Here is a 16,533-nt window from a genome sequence, read left to right as displayed (position 1 = left end):
GCCAGCGAGCCCAGTTTCGTGGCCCTCTTAAATCTTGGTCCCGTGGGAGGAATTTCGTGGCCTTCCCAGCTGGCTCCGATCTCTCCTCCTTCACGTGCAGGAGGCGGCCTGGGAGAAGAGGAGGCAGAGGATCCTGGAGGAGGAGGAGCAGCTCGAAGGAGAAAGACACGTAGGCACTGGCAGACTCCCCTCGTTCATTCAGCTTCCATGCCAGCCAAACCCCTGGGACTCGCGGCGGCTTACCACAATACATAAGGCAACTCCATGGATAAAAAGAAAAGCCAAATGTTAGATCCTAAAAAACAGTCAAACCTCATTATAAAACCCAACCTTCTGTCCAATCAGACAAACGTACGTACAATCCCAATTCGGCCGTGACCAGATGTTTCCGTTCGTGGCCCCCAGGCCTACCGGCAGGGTGACAGCAGTGCGGACATCGGAGGGGTCCCTAGAGCCGGGACAGCCACAGAGAAGGCCCTCACCCGCCATCCCGCAAGCCTACGCTGCTTAGCCAGCACAGGACCTGGAGGAGCCCTGTTGGTTTCCAGGAGGCAGGTGGCAGGGGATGGCCCCATAGGTAGCCTGGCCCTAAGCCGTGTCGGGCTTTATGGGTGATAGCCAACACCTTGAATTGTGACTGGAGACTCTTTGGCTGCCAGTGCAGCGCGCGGAGAGTTGGTGTTATACGGGTGCACCTAGGTAACACCCACGACAGCTCTCCAAACATTCTTCAAGGGTAGCCCCATGAAGAGGCCTGCTGGAAGTCGGGGGGCTGCAGAGAGGCCTGTGTGCATGCGGGGGGGAGGGGGGTGATGGTGGCAGCCTGGGGGTGGGGGCTGTGTACGTGCACAGGGCATTGCACTTATGGGGGTGGACGTGCGTGCCTGCTTTTGGCAACTAAGATTTTCACCATCCCTCTCACAAACACACACACACACACACACCTTGTTTTTGTTTGATTTTGTGTCATCCCCTCCCCCAGGAAGCTGCTCTGGCAGCCCACTCCCGCCTGGAGGAGGCCCGGACAGCGCAGGAGCACCTGGAAGAGGCTGTGGCCGAGCTCCAGGACCAGAAGCGGCAGTTGGAGTCTCAGGTGGGGCTGCTGCGCATGCAGAGCCAGCAGCTGGAGGCGCATGCCAGGTGAGGGCCCTGGGCGGTGAGGCAGGAAGCCAGGTGACCCACGCGTGCAGAGCTATGCCTGCGACGGGTGGAGAATGTTCTCAGGATCTGGGGAAAACGGGGAGCTGCCTGGCGCACTGGCCGCGTTTCCCGACTTTCCAAATGCACCACAAGGATTGGGCCCCTTCCTGAAGGAGCGGGTCTGGGGCGGCCTCTGACCTCTCCCTTGCCCCCCCGTCCCAGCGAGCTGGAAGAGGCCATCCGCACCAAGCAGGAGCTGCTCAAGGGGCTGGACAAGGAAGGGGGCGAAGCGAAGGGAAAGGAGGAGGAGGAGGAGGAGGAGGCGCTCCGAGTGGAAGAGCTGCGAGGCGATGGCCCAGAGGTCAGTGGGGATGCAGTGGGGAAGGAAATGGACTTCCGGTAGGGGCAGGTCATGACAGGGAGCATATAGCTCGAGAAAAGCAATACACTGCATATCGCAGCATGTCATTCAAATAATTTTTTGGCAGCATTCTTATTAAATGCCTTCAATGTGCCTTCAAATCAGTGTCTGGTTTGCTTCTCACATAACGTTAAAAATGGTTTAATCCTAAAGCCTTCGTCCAGAGAAACGACACCTGAAAGACCAAAACGCAGTGAAGAAAACAGCCTCTTCCTGAACCAGTAAGTGAAAAATAAAGTCCTTGGCACGTGTGGGCTGAACTCGGTGGGCTTTGGCAGCTGGTAGGAGGGATAGGACAGAGGGGTCCAGAGGCGGCTTGGCCTGTTTACAAGCTCAGATTCTTTCTTTCTTTCTTTCTTTCTTTCTTTCTTTCTTTCCTCCTTCCTTCCTTCCTTCTTTCCTCCTCCTTCCTTTCTTCCTTCCTTCCTCTCCTTCTCTATCTCTGCTTCTTTCCTTTCTCTCTCTCCCTCCCTCCCTCCCTCCCATTTTCTTTTTCTTTCTTCCTCTTCCTTTCCCTCCCTCCCTGTTCTTGTAGAGTCTGGCACTACATTTCCTCGGAGGGAGCTTCCCTGAAAAGAACGAAGGAATTCTTGGTGTGCCAGACTCGTTCCCTGAGGAAACGGCGGACCGCCTTGAGAGCAGCAAAGCAGCATTGGTATAGTGGTCTGCAGGGAATGGCCACCGCGCCAGACTCCGGCCACTCCCAGGTGCTGGAGGGAGTGCAGAGGAACCTGGCAGAGGTGAGCTAGTCAAAGCAAGGCAGCGCTTGGAGCCATCAGCCTGGGCTGAACTTTACGGCAACTCGCCCAGCTGGTCCTGCCTTGGTTTCGTGCTTGGAGAAGGAGGGGGGAGGGGGAGAGAGCAGCCGGAAGCTTCCGTTGGGGTTGACAGTGCCAGCCTGGCTGCGGTTTGGCAGCTGGGCAAGTGGCCGTGCAGCGAGGAAGGGCGGCCCCTTCGTCCCCCTGCCAGCCGCTTCCCACCCCTCTCCCTGCAACCCCGGCGGCAGCTCAGATGAATCGGCCCACGCTCCTTGTTTAGTGGCCCGTGTGACCACAGCACGGCTCTTTCCCGCTAGGAAGGGAGGCAGCTGGACGAGATGAAGTCCGCCATGCGGAAAGGGCAGGAGCTGCTGCGGAAGAAGGAAGAGCGGCTCGGCCAGCTGGAGTCCTCTGTCCTGGAAGAGGTAACTGCCCTCTCGGAGCCAGCCAGGAGCGCCAGGACGGCTTCGGCCGCTCTTATTGGCCTGCACGCCAGGGTGCTGGGAGCTGTCGCTGTCATGTCATCGGGCGGTCATTCTGCCTATTCAAAACCGATTGAGATCTGACCATGAAGGGGGGTCTTTAGAAGACGGTGCTGCGCAAGGTGACTCTGGCCAAATGGGCACCATGCTAATTGTGGACACTTGGCTCAACTGCTGGTTTTGGCCAAGCCAAAGAAACTGAGCAAGCTGGACCTGCCCGGTGACGTGTGGCCGCTTATATTTATTTACTCTGAGACGCAGCCGCCAGGAAAGCCCCTTGGTCAACACTTGCTATGATTCTGCATTTCGACTGCGCTTGGTTGCCATGAGAAACAGGGGGAGGGGTTTGGTCATTGGGGAGGGGGGGAGTGCAGTGGGGTAAGTTTTGTTTTCCTAGAAACCAGGGGCAGACCGTAAGAAGTTGCGTTCCATAAATGTGATGTGGGTCTGAAGATGCGTCCACCTGGCGGTTATGGACACTAGGGCCATCTTCCTTTGCTTTTCCTTTGATGGCTTTCAGTTCTGATTTTTGATAAATTCACTTTTGGAACCTAAAATGGACTCTGAGTTTTATTTTTCTTAAATTCTGACCGTAGCCGTTGACTCCTTCTTCTCTGCCAGTTTTCTGATGAAGATACAATCAAAGGAGCGGGCGGTAAGAAAATGGTGACCTTTGACCTCAGTGACTCTGAAGACACAAGCAGCAGCCTGACGAGTGCCGATCGGCCCCTTCCCAAAAGTAAGTGTTTGGGTGGATGCTGAGACGCCCGTTTTTGGTGGAAACACTTTCATTCCCATTGAAGCACCGCTAGTCGGCAGCTGCGGCTGAGAATTCTGGCCGCGCATTTGGAAAGTTTGGAGAAAGGTGGTCTGGGTGGGACCACTGTTCGGACTCTGATCTTCTAGAACAGAGGTCTCCAACCTTGGCAACTTTATGACTTGTGGACTTTAGCTCCCAGAATTCCTCAGCCAGCTATCTGGACCGGGACTCATTGCTCACAGTCACTCATGCCCTCATCACCTCGAGGTTCGACTACTGTAATGCTCTCTACATGGGGCTACCTTTGAAAAGTGTTCGGAAACTTCAGATCGTGCAAAATTCAGCTGCGAGAGCAGTCATGGGCCTACCTAGGTATGCCCATGTTTCACCATCACTCCGCAGTCTGCATTGGCTGCCGATCAATTTCCGGTCACAATTCAAAGTGTTGGTTATGACCTTTAAAGCCCTTCATGGCATCGGACCAGAATATCTCCGAGACCGCCTCCTGCCGCACGAATCCCAGCGACCGATTAGGTCCCACAGAGTGGGCCTTCTCCGGGTCCCGTCAACTAAACAATGCCCGTTGGCGGGTCCCAGGGGAAGAGCCTTCTCTGTGGCGGCACCGGCTCTCTGGAACCAACTCCCCCCGGAGATTAGAACTGCCCCTACTCTTCCTGCCTTCCGAAAACTCCTTAAGACCCACCTTTGCCGTCAGGCATGGGGAAACTAAACATCTCCCCTGGGCACGTTAATTTATACATGGTATGCTTGTGTGTGTGTTTGCTATTACATGGGGTTTTTCTTAAATCGTTAAATATTTTAATTAATTGGATTGTTGTGACTGTTTTACTTGTTGTGAGCCGCCCCGAGTCTTCGGAGAGGGGCGGCATACAAGTCGAACTAATAAATAAATAAAATAAGTTGAAGTCCACAGGTTGGAGACCTCTGTTCTAGAAGGCCATTGCCCCCTCTCCGCCCCCCAATATAGGCTGCTTTTAATTCTGAATTGTGGCTGGATTTCAGTTTTCTAGGTTCAGGGCTCTACTACCTCTCTATTTTTTGCCCAGTAAATAATCAACAGTTCTTTCCCGCCATGCCCTCCCTTTCGCAGCGGCTGACTTGAAACCAGATGTCCAGTTTCCTCCCTTTGACAAGATCCAGTATTTGACTGAGTCACTGCAACGCATCACCAGTGACCTGAACTGTGTCCTTCACCTCCTGAGCACCTTCAGCAGCCAGCAGACTCTCTTCGCCTCCGCCCCAGGCCGGCCACTGGCTCCACTGGCCAGGGAGGGAGTTCCTCTGACCGCTTATACTTCCCTGGCACGTGCCTATTCGGCCACCTCGTTTGGACCTTCCGCCGGACTTCAGTCACTCTGGTGCAATTCCAGTCCCGGTTCTGCTGCTGCTGCGAGCAGGCAGTCTGTGGACAATATGTTGATGGAGAAATGGCGCAAGTATTTCCCAGGTGAGGGTGGATGCTTGAGCTGTTCCTTTGTTTGTCCCCGAGCCCCATAACTGAGCTCGCCAGCTTGTTTTGATGGAGCCAGTGGCTAGAGCTTGTTTTTTTCTCCCGCCTTTCCTTCACCAAAGATGAGGCCTGATTGGTAGACTCCAGAAATAGGATTTGGCTCATCCCGAGTCAGCGTGATACCACATTTTGCAGCTGTGCAAATTTGCCATGTTTGAGACTTCCTTTCCAAGCGGGGGGAGGGGGGGGGCTGAGGTTTTCTCCTTTGGGGTTTTTTGTTTTCTGTCCCAAGAGCCTCCTGAGCATTTTATAAAAACCGTGTTCCCAGAAGTAGCTTTTATCGCACAGGGGATTTTCATCCAATGAGAAATAAAATAATCTCCCAGAACTGACCCAAGCTCTGCAAGTGGGAGGCATTTAAGACTGAATTGCCTGATGGTGTAGAATCGCCTCCTTCAAGAGGTGCGCACAGCAGTCTCATGTATAGATCTTTTGGATGGATGGGTTGGTTGGCTGAACTTGTAGCAATGATTCTTCCTCTGAAAAAATGCTGAGGATTTATTTAAATATCAAGCGATCCATTTCCTTCCCTGATCGACGACTGATCTAAATTTAAGGACATGAACTATATGATGTAGCAATAGTAAAGAAAACATTTTAGCTATTGAAAAGATTTTCCTAAAAGGACTCTTTGAAGAACGTTCAATTAATTTGTTTTTTGTCCACGTGGAGTTTGGGGGACGGAAGCATTAAAAAAAATCCACCCAGTTCCTGGAGACTAGTTTGGAATAAGTAATACGATTTATTAGAAATGTTTAGAAAAATCCAAAGCTCTTGGATTGGATTGATGTCTGAATGAAAAATAGGATTTGCCTTTGGCCTCTGTATGGTTCTAATAATGGAAAGCTCTGTGTTGTTTTCTCTTCAGGGACGTTTCCATGGCCCTGTGGGGGCCTCGGTGCTCAGGATGACAAGCTGGACTCCTTAATAACCAGGTAAGGGACCTTCTCACGCCCGGGCTGATCGCTCAGGTGAGATCATCGGGTCTTGCCTTGCAGCATTGGCTAGGTGAGCTGGCACAGAGCAAAATATCTCCCGGGGAGCGTTTCAGAGGAGAGAGGAGAAGGGCTCTTGTCCTCAGATCTGAGGAAGCCAGCAGGGCCTTATCGAGGGCAGGGGTGCATCATGTGCAGGCCCACGCCTACCCCGGCCCCACTAAGGCAGGAAGCGCCACAATACACCACGTGATGCCATTGGGTTTGACACCGTTGCTCGCTCTCTCTCTCTCTCTCTCGAGTGACATCAACGGTGCTCTCTGTAGGGCAACACAGGGCTCCTGGGGTCTCCTTGGCCTTTGCCTGGCCCGGTCCAGGTTGTGGCCTGAAGGCAACCAATTTGCCTGCTGCATGCATGATCTCTTTTTCTCTGGGTGAGTCTCCCCACCTCCTGCTTCCCAACAGCGAGCAAGTCTGCCTGTTCCAGCACCCTCATTTTCAGGGCTCCAGGGCTGAGGAGAAGGCCAACGTCCAGCATATGGTCGATGCCAATAAGAAGTGGCTGGAGAGCTTCAAGTATGATTGCAAAAGGTATCCTTTGGTCCCGTCTAAGCCTCGTAGCGGTCAACTGGCCTCTCCCCCCGCAGCCAACTCTCAAAAAGGCGCCGAGATTGAGAGGCACTGAAAACAATAAGCTGCGTCTATAGTGGCCAAGAGCCGTAGAACTAATCTGTGTTACAGGCAGGAGAGGGGTGTAGAACCCAGTGGTGGGCTTGGCCTGGCAGGCAGACGGTGTCTGTCCCTTGTTTTCAATCAGATTTCAGGTTTCTCATTAAACTGCACGTAACAAAGCTGCGCATCCTTCCCTCCTCTCACAGCCCTGTAGTTATGTGAAAAAATACGCAAACCCCACCAAAAGTTTTAACTTTTTCAACATAGTTCAAACTGTAGATATTCGATCATCAGTAATGACAATAGAGAATCTACTATACATGCATCAGTTGCATTTTATCATCCTTTGTGTAATTTAAATAAACATAATTGCAAATTTTCCATGTGCAAAATTAAACATACCCTTTTTTAAAAAATGTGGATTTTATCAATACATTATCTTGACTACAACATGTAAAGATAAAGGTGATGTAGTTGAACAAAGAAACAATGAAAATTTGACTTTGCAGGCAATTATTTATCCAAAAATTGAGTTCCTTCAGTGGAAATGGCAAGAGCCTCCTTGGTTCCATAGTGGAAGTTCTTCCTCTTGGCAAAAAGAACCTCAAGCCTCTGACTGTCCGTTGGGTCTGGTCTTTGACTTGGCCATTCCAGAAGGCTCAATTTCTAGGTTCCTTTGGGGTTTTTGACCATGCTGATTTCCCAATAGGGCAGATAGGATGGGTGGGAGGACCCTCGTCTACATTCCTTTGTAGAGCATAGTTCTCTCCCAGTTTCTCCTGAGTTGCAAGGAGAGATTTGCTTCTGAGAGATTTAGTGGACTGTTGGTTTGCTTCAGGTAAATCCTGATGTTTTTGGGAGAGTCACATTAATTCAGATTCTCTGAATCTTCCTAATTAAATGTACAGTGGGGGGGGGGAGTATTTAGCCCGACACCAGTTGTGCAAGTTCTCCCACTTAAAAAGATGAGAGAGGCCTATAATTGACATCATAAGTAGACCTCAACCATGAGAGACAACATGAGAAAACACATCCAGAAAATCACATTGTCTGATTTTTAACAAATATATTTGCAAATTATGGTGGAAAATAAGTATTTGGCCACCTACAAAGAAGCAAGATTTCTGGCTCTCACAGACCTGTGACTTCTTCTTTAAGAGGCTCCTCTGTCCTCCACTCATTACCTGTAGTAATGGCACCTGTTTGAACTTGTTATCAGTATAAAAGTCACCTGTCCACAACCTCAAACAGTGCACTCCAAACTCCACTATGGTGAAGACCAAAGAGCTATCGAAGGACACCAGAAACAGAATTGTAGCCCTGCACCAGACTGGGAAGACTGAATCTGCAATAGGCAAGCAGCTTGGTGTAAAGAAATCAACTCTGGAAGCAATAATTAATAATAATAATAATAACAATAACAATAATAACAACAACAACAACCATAATAATTTATTTATTTATTTATTAGATTTGTATGACACCCCTCTCCGTAGACTCGGGGCAGCTAACAACAGTAAAAAACAATATAAACAAATATAATATTAAAAGTAGTTTAAAACCCCAATTTAAGAAAGCAATCATATATACAAACATACCATGCATAAATTTTGTAAGCCTAGGGGGAAGGGAATATCTCAATTCCCCCATGCCTGACCACAGAGGTGGGTTTTAAGGAGTTTACGAAAAGCAAGGAGGGTGGGGGCAACTCTGATATCTGGGGGGAGTTGGTTCCAGAGGGTCGGGGCCGCCACAGAGAAGGCTGTTCCCCTGGGTCCCGCCAGACGACATTGTTTAGTCGACGGGACCCGGAGAAGGCCAACTCTGTGGGACCTAACCGGTTGCTGGGATTTGTGCGGCAGATGGTCCTGGAGATATTCTGGTCTGATGCCATGGAGGGCTTTATAGGTCATAACCAACACTTTGAATTGTGACCGGAAACCGATCGGCAACCAATGCAGACTGCGGAGTGTTGGTGTAACATGGGCATATTTGGGAAAGCCCATGATTGCTCTCGCAGCTGCATTCTGCACGATCTGAAGTTTCCGAACACTCTTCAAAGGTAGCCCCATGTAGAGAGCATTACAGTAGTCGAGCCTCGAGGTGATGAGGGCAAGAGTGACTGTGAGCAGTGAGTCCCGGTCCAAATAGGGCTGCAACTGGTGCACCAGGCAGACCTGGGCCAACGCCCCCCTCGCCACAGCTGAAAGATGTTTCTCTAATGTGAGCTGTGGATCGAGCAGGACGGCCAAGTTGCAGACCCTCTCTGAGGGGGTCAATGATTCTCCCCCCCAGGGTGATGCATGGACAGATGGAATTGTCCTTGGGAGGCAAAACGCACAGCCACTGCGTCTTATCAGGGTTGAGTTTGAGTCTGTTGACACCCATCCAGACCCCAACAGCCTCCAGACACCGGCACATCACTTCCACTGCTTCACTGACCGGATTTGTATGCCGCCCCTCTCTCTCTTTTATTAGAAAATAAAAGACATACAAGACCACTGATAATCTCCCTTGATCTGGGACTACACGCAAGATCTCACCCCGTGGGCTCAAAATGATCACAAGAACGGTGAGCAAACATCCCAGACCCACACGGGGGAACCTAGTGAATGACCTGCAGAGAGGTGGGACCAATCTTAACAAAGGCTACCATCAGTGACACACTATGCCGCCAGGGACTCAGATCCTGCAGTGCCAGACGTGTCCCCTGCTTAGGCCAGTACATGTCGGGGCCGTCTGAAGTTTGCTAGAGGGCATTTGGATGACCCAGAAGAGTATTGGGAGAAAGTCAGGTGGTCAGATGAAATCCAAGTAGAACTGTTTGGTGGAAACACAACTCGTCGTGTTTGGAGGAGGAAGAATGCGGAGCTGCATCCAAAGAACACCACACCCACTGTGAGGCATGGGGGTGGCAACATCATGCTTTGGGGCGGTTTCTCTGCAAAGGGACCAGGACTACTGATCCGTGTACATGAAAGAATGAATGGGGCCACATCTCGTGAGATTTTGAGTGCAAACCTCCTTCCATCAGCAAGGGCCCTGAAGACGAACCGTGGCTGGGCCTTTCAGCATGGCAATGATCCCGAGCACACCGCCAGGGCAACAGAGGAGTGGCTTCGTAAGAAGCACGTCCTGGTGCTGGAGTGGCCTAGCCGGTCTCCCAGACCTCAACCCTATAGAAAACCTTTGGGAGGGAGTTGAAAGCCCGTGTTGCCCAGCGACTGCCCCCAAACCTCACTGCTCTAGAGGAGGTCTGCATGGAGGAACGGGCCAACATACCAGCAACAGTGTGTGCCAACGTTGTGAGGACTCACAATGTTTGACCTCTTTCATTGCCCACAAAGGACAATATAACAAAGTATTGAGATGAACTTTTGTTATTGACCAAATACTTATTTCCCACCATAATTTGCAAATAAATTTGTTAAAAATCAGACAATGTGATTTTCTGGATGTGTTTTCTCATGTTGTCTCTCATGGTTGAGGTCCACCTATGATGTCAATTACAGGCCTCTCTCATCTTTTTAAGTGGGAGAACTTGCACAACTGGTGTCGGGCTAAATACCCCCGCCCCCTCACTATCTCTATGGCCAGCTGCATGGCCATAGGAAGCCCAGGGGGTCATGGGGAATTCTCTTCCAGGTCTGGCTGTGGCTCGTGGGCCTTTCCAGTTTGTGTTGCCATGTTCTCCTTCTTTTCCTTCACTCCCGTGGCCAGCTCTTTCGTGGCGAGTCCTCCGCATCCCTCCAGCAGTGGCTCCAGTCTGCTGCAGCTTGGCTTGGATGACAACAATCAGATCAAGATCTACCACTTCTAGATGGACAAAATTTCTGCTTATCTGCAAAAAGCTTATCAACCTGTCCAACAGCAATGTATATTATTATCTCTGTACTCGACGGCCTCCACTTGTTTCCTTGGATTGCAGCCACCAGAGACGGATTCTTAGCCAGATTTCTCTTGGGAAGTGAATTCAAGCCTTTCTGTAGATTCTCCACCCCAGAGAAAGAAGTGTGTGCTGAATGGAGAAAGGTGGCTGGTGGGTTACCTGTCCATACTTGGGGAACCAGAGGGGGGAAAGGGCCACCTGAAGCCCCTGGGCCTTCCCCTGTCTCCTGCTCACCTTCCAGAGGCTCCAGGTCAATGGCTGCAGCAACTGGGAGCATGAGCTGCAAGCTCGGCCTGGGCAGAGGCTGGAGCAGGTCAGGAGCTTCTGGACCCTGGGAGTTCAGCCCCCGATGGTTTCTGCCCTTTCCCTAAGGACAGACGTGCGGATGGGTTGCCAGGAGCACAGGCGGCCCATTCGTGGCACTCACTGGGCACGTCCTTCAATGCTCTCACGAACACCAGAAGGCACTCCAGAGAGAGATGTGGGAGAAACCAGAGCCGGCAATGGCCCAATGTGGAAGCTCCGTTTCGCAACAGCCTCCTCTCCCCCACTTCTGTTTCCACCACGGAAGCCACCCTCTCCAACGGCTGGATCCACAGGTGGCCCGGGGCAGGTAGAGCAGCTTTCTCCTGTCCTTGGTTGTACGGGACTCTTTTGTACCCTTTTTCTGTATCCCCCTCCTTGGCCAGCGCATATTCCAGGCAACGTCCAAGGAAAAGGGATGGAGCCAGGAGAAGAACCGTCTCAATCCCTAGAGCTGTAAGATCTGCTGGCAAGTGGGAAGCCAGAATTGGGAAGATAAAAGCCACTGAAGAGCCTTATGGCTATGAAGCATTAATCCCATAAACAATCAAGCGCAGCGTATGCCATATACCTGTCTCTTGGCCCATGTTGCCAGTTTCCAAGTCTAATTAAAAACTTTTAGTTAGGACTTGGGGCCAAGCTTCATTCTGAGTTAATTTCACATGTCCATCCCTAATCCATGATGAGGGCCAAAGCTGTTAAGGCCAAAATCTCTGTCAATGGATTAATTGAACGCGCACGGGAGGAACATGCAGAGGGCTTGGCAAAACACCCTGGAGATCTTTGCCCTTCCCTTTTGGGAATCCCCCCCCTCCCCAAATCCATGTGAGCTTTCTAATTGCTCTCCCAGACCCTCCCGCCCTCCCGGCCTTTCCTGCTGCCAGCCCCCCTTTTGGCCAATGCTGCCGCAGGAACCGCATCCCCTCCCCCTCTCCAAAACTGCTCCCTCTGCTTACCTGGATCCCCCCCCTGCCCCAGCATGGCAGGAAGTACTTTGGGGCCATTCCAAGGCTGGGCCAAGCCTCCTTTGCTGCGGCTCTTCTGGGTTCCTTACCACAGCCAGCTCCGACATGAACCGAGAGAGGCGCGTAGCAAGGGTGCTTCGGCCACGCCTGCCCCTCTGGCGCGGCTGAGAGGTGGTCCTTGCCCTCCTCTGAGGCTTCCTTCCTGAGCTCTGCAGCGATCCAGCGGAGCCAGCTGCTAAGTCTACCTTGACTCCTGGCACCTGCAGTGAACAGTTCACGCACTCAGACAAAGGACCCCCGGAAGGGAAAACGAGCCCCTGGCCCCTCTGCTAGGCCAGGTGGAGAGTGTGGCCAGGGCCGAGACTCTCCTTGCCAACCAGCGGAGCGGCGGCCTGACTAAAAGCCCCTGGAGGACCCTGGTCAACTGGAAGCCTGCTGGTCTGCTATTTCTCCCTGTCTGACCATTCGTATTTTATCCCCTGTGGCGAGGAAAGGGAAGTGGCCCTTTGAAAGGTCACATGAGGCATTGCAGCATTTAAGTAGCTGGGATGCCTAAGGGATGTATATATAAAATAACGATCCGCCCTAGGTCTGACCTCTCCTAGAACAGCTTGTCATTCATGTTGAAACAGGATGTGAATTGCGGGGCCTCTGCAACAGGGCTCCAGAATTGATTCTGAGGAAGCCACCAGCTCCCTGTTGGTTCTTGGAGATGAGCCTACACCAAACAAGGGACTCTTGTCTTATAGAAACATAACTTTTATTGCACACTGCGCTGGCTTTTTTTTTTTTAAATAGAAAAAGGTATTAACACAGGCAGATGCAAGTGGAAGCAAATCCCATGGTTTACCAAACATTAAAACAACATGCAGTGTCCCAAAGGTTTGGTTTTTTTTAAAAAAAACCCTCAGGCTGCCTGATGAGGGCAATGAGAGGATGGGGAAGAGCAGCTGCCCATCAGAATCCGGCCCCCTCTTCCACCCCCTCCCCAAAAGGAGGGCAGGGCTGCTGCTTCCATAGAAGAAATTCCTGCAAATGCTTGGAGCCCTCCTGACGTCCCCCCTGATTCTGGAGAAGAGAAAAATAGTTCCATTTATACAAAAACAAAAAGTCCATTCTGTACAAGAGCTCCACTTAATCCCAGTATAAATGACTTGGAGAAAGAGCCACGGCTACACCAGCGTGTAGGATTTGGAGTAGGCGGCCGTTCCCGGCTTCTGTGGCCTCCCAGCGCCGGAGGTGCTCATTTCCAGCAGGGAGTCCTTGGACCCCCCAACCTTGCTATGCATAGGCAAGCGCGGCTCAGCGGCGGGAGGGCCGGGGCTGGGCTCGAGGGCCGGGGCAGGAGCAGCGGTGGAAGCAGCAGCAGCAGGAGGAGGAGGAGGGGCGCCGCTGGCAGAGCCGGGCACGGCCAGAGTCCTCTGAGGTAAGGTGGTGGCTGCCGTGGGGTGTGGCGCAAGCGAGGCCTTGCTGCCGGCCTCTAGAGTCAAGTGCCTGGCCTGCGTGTGGTAAGCCCGGGCCAGGTTCCGGACGGAGGCTTCCCGGGGTGGCACCGCAGGGCAAGGGTCTTGAAGGTCGGGCTTGCGGAAGAACGGGTCGGGCTTCATGTACAAGGGCAGGTTGCAGTAGTCACCTGTGGGAGGCAGAAAGAGGGTGAGCAGGGAGGCTGGAGGCGGGGCGGTGGGAGCCCCACGGTTGGTTACTCAAGGGCCACCGGAGTGAGAAGCAACTCCTTCAGGGAGAAGGGCAAAGCGGGTGGAAGAGCCAGCCCACCCCAGCGGCATTCCCCCTGCGCCCCACCGTCCCTGTCAATGGAGCTCTCAGGCCGGCTCTGGCCACCTGACGGGGGGGGGGGAGCAGCTTTTCCCGTCCCACTCTCCCCGCTCACTCCAATACTTCCTGGGGAAGGTGGCCCTGAACTGCCTCTGGAAGAGCTGCACCGCAGGGCCCTTGTGGGCACCACGGCTAACGTGTGGCATTGAAGGCAGACTGCCCACAGCCTGGAGTTTGATCCTGGCCGACTTGAGGTTGGCTCGGCCTTCCCTCCTCCCGAGGTCAGCAAAACGAGGAGGGACCTGGATTGCTGGGACAGGATCAGGGGTGGGCTACTGCCCAGACGGGGTGTGTGTGGACGCAGTGGGGTAGCAAAAATGGAGCTCCACCCCAGAGCCCCCAATTTGCACTGAGAGATGTGGAAAGAGAATGCACAAGCCACGGCCACAGGATGGTAGTAAAGATTTTGGTAGCCCTTCACTGGGCAGGAATGCTGACCCTGTGAGCCACCCCCCAGAGGGTGGTGCTTGGGGCAGTCTATGGGCACGGAGGAGCAGGCGGAATTGCTATTGTCCTTTCGGGCACCCAAAGCTGCATCGTGCCTCACTTTTATTTGCTCGGTGAGGGATAGGCACAGCTACGCCCTTGCCACGGTCGCTGTCTTGTGGTTTGGGAGGAGAGGCGGTGAAGCGGCAGATGCCTGGCTCGGAAGGAGTGCTCATGGAAGTCATGCTGTCAGCATTCTCATTGGTGCCAGTGGTCATCTGGTCAGAGGAGCTGTCGGAAATGAAGCACTCTGTGATTTCAAACTTGGCGTGTTGCAACTGCTCCTCTAACTTGGCATGCTCATACGCCCGAGCCAGCTCTTCGTAGGTGGACGAGGCACTCTCGGTGGACACCATGCTGTTCCGGCCTTTGTCTGTGGGAACAAGAGGGAGACAATGCGAACCCTGCCGGCACAACCAGCCGGAGAGAGTCGGTGGCACTCCAGCTGCCCTGGGCTGAGCTGAAACAGCCGGGGCTACAGGGAGCCTGTGCCTAGCCAAAGAGGGGAGGGGGCGGGAGGGCTGTTGCCTCTGAAGATCAGGCTCAATCCTGGCAAGACCGAGAGTGGAAGGGGCGCTGGAAGCCAACGGTATATCCCATCCCCTCTTCTTGTATGGGGCCGTGCTCCCTAGGCCCAGAATGCTTGGGAAATAAGGGGGCCCTCCTGGACGTGCAACAACTGCTCAAGCACCAGAAGGCTGCTGTGGCTAGGAGAGATTTTGTGCAGCTCCATGTTGCGTGCGTTACATAAATGACAATCCTGCTACCCTACAAAAAGACTATCAGTCAGAATGATCAAACAATTGGCAGCTCCAAATCTCAACCAACAAATGCTCTGCCCTACACATCAAATCAAACGGTCATCTCTAAGCATCTACGTGCCAGAGCTCACTGTAACAGCATTGCCCCAAAAGCATTAAAAGTGGCTAACCTAATCTTGCATAGCTTCTTCTTCTTCTGGTATAATTGAACTGCAAACTAGGGCACAGAAAATGTTTCCTAGGCCAGTTCTTGAATACAGATCATCTGTCTGCAATACAATACAAGAGTCCAGAGAAATTTCAGGAGAAGAGTCCTCCCTCCTCTGCTCGTAACAGAACACTTTAGGCCACCAGACGTGAAGTTTTGGGGCTTAGAGCTTTGTCGTCTTCGGTCTGACCTAAGCATAGTACAGACAATTATCTGCTACAATGTCCTACCTGACAATGAATACTTCAGCTTCAACCACAACAATACACAAGACGTAATAGATACACTTGATTGCAGAAAATACGACTTCAGTTAATGCCTGGAATGCACCGCCTGACTCACAGCTCGTGGCTTCTTCCCCAAACCCCCAAACTTTAACCTTAGATTGCCTACAGTCGACCTCACCCAATTCCTAAGAGGTCGTATTTAAGGGGCCTGCATAAGTCCACCAGCAAGGCCCCTGTCCCTGTCCTAATATTCTCTTTTATCCATATCCATTTCACGTATTCATAGTTATGTCTATACTTATATCTGTTATCTAATACATGGTTGATGAAATAATAAAATAAATAAAAATAAAATGCTGTTTACAACACTTTCTGAACTAAAGGTATCTGTTCACAGCTCCTTATTTCTTTACCACCTTTAATTCCTGCAAACGGCTCTCCCGGAAGTTGCTATCTGTTCACTGAGCTCACCGTAACAGGCTGCTGGTGTCCAGAAGAGAACTTAGATCTGGACATTGTGAAGCACGACAGACCCTGAGTAACATTCCTTGTTGGGATGATGCATGGAAGGGGGCAGTAGCGATTGGTGGAATAAACCTGGTTTGTGTTAGAATTGTTGCTCTTCATTGAATATTCTGTAGAACCACTTAAGAATCTCTTTACGCATATAAATTATAATGCGCAAATAACACCTCGGCCACCCATGAGGAAAGAAGAGCGAGCCTCTTGCCCGTTCTGGGCTGGCAGGACAGGGCGAGCCGCGGCCAGGCCATTTGAAAGGCTGTGGCTGGACCCACCTGTGTCCTGCGACAAGCTGGCACTGAAACTGTCGCTCTCGGTCACGGTGATGCCATGCTGGGAGCCCACCGCTCTCCAGTCGGAGGCCAGCGTCCGTGCTGGCGTGGAGGCCTGGCACTTGGTGAGAGTCCACTGGCTGGAGTATCTGTTCCGGGCACTGTGGGTCGATTTCACGCTTTTTCTCGAAACAGGATCTGCAAGGGAAGAGAGGCGGCGGGTGGAGGTTGCGCCTCGCGAGGCTCTCACTCACGCAGTTGGGGGTGCCTTGTGTCTGAAATTATTATTTTTTACCTGCCCCCCCCTTTGCCCACAGTCTCAGTGGGAGGTTACTGAGTATGCCACACGCAGCAGGGAAGGCAGTGGA

General features: G+C 52.1%; 2 protein-coding genes across 9 annotated transcripts in view; one reads left to right on the top strand and one right to left on the bottom strand.

The window, feature by feature from the left end:
* The window catches only part of CEP164 (centrosomal protein 164), a 28,259-nt gene extending 17,666 nt beyond the window's left edge, over window positions 1-10,593 (top strand). For 2 of the 5 annotated variants that reach the window (XR_011560429.1, XR_011560428.1), the window contains exons 14-24: window positions 101-169; window positions 983-1,140; window positions 1,363-1,501; window positions 1,715-1,782; window positions 2,097-2,301; window positions 2,637-2,744; window positions 3,398-3,540; window positions 4,673-5,029; window positions 5,961-6,027; window positions 6,493-6,618; window positions 10,420-10,593. Coding sequence is in view for 3 of the 5 variants with exons in the window: in XM_070765399.1 (XP_070621500.1) it covers window positions 101-169; window positions 983-1,140; window positions 1,363-1,501; window positions 1,715-1,782; window positions 2,097-2,301; window positions 2,637-2,744; window positions 3,423-3,540; window positions 4,673-5,029; window positions 5,961-6,027; window positions 6,493-6,618; window positions 10,420-10,519 (1,515 nt within the window). In the remaining 2 variants the exon portion in view is untranslated. Of the gene's footprint in view, window positions 1-100; window positions 170-982; window positions 1,141-1,362; window positions 1,502-1,714; window positions 1,783-2,096; window positions 2,302-2,636; window positions 2,745-3,397; window positions 3,541-4,672; window positions 5,030-5,960; window positions 6,028-6,492; window positions 6,619-9,177; window positions 10,139-10,419 lie in introns of those variants that run through there. The other 3 variants (XM_070765399.1, XM_070765398.1, XM_070765400.1) reach the window with 2 other exon arrangements.
* A 2,006-nt stretch (window positions 10,594-12,599) lies between these two features.
* DSCAML1 (DS cell adhesion molecule like 1) overlaps window positions 12,600-16,533 on the bottom strand; it is an 89,083-nt gene continuing 85,149 nt past the window's right edge. For all 4 annotated transcript variants that reach the window (XM_070765395.1, XM_070765392.1, XM_070765393.1 and 1 more), the window contains exons 31-33: window positions 16,169-16,363; window positions 14,237-14,548; window positions 12,600-13,489 (exon numbers count right to left, since the gene is read on the bottom strand). In XM_070765395.1, coding sequence (XP_070621496.1) covers window positions 13,029-13,489; window positions 14,237-14,548; window positions 16,169-16,363 — 968 coding nt within the window. In that variant the 3' untranslated portion in view covers window positions 12,600-13,028. The remainder of the gene's footprint in view (window positions 13,490-14,236; window positions 14,549-16,168; window positions 16,364-16,533) is intronic.

Source organism: Erythrolamprus reginae, chromosome 12, assembly GCF_031021105.1.
Source record: "Erythrolamprus reginae isolate rEryReg1 chromosome 12, rEryReg1.hap1, whole genome shotgun sequence".
NCBI lineage: Eukaryota > Metazoa > Chordata > Lepidosauria > Squamata > Dipsadidae > Erythrolamprus > Erythrolamprus reginae.
The sequence above is the reverse complement of the archived record's forward strand: the minus strand, read 5'-3'. Positions and strand labels throughout refer to the sequence as shown.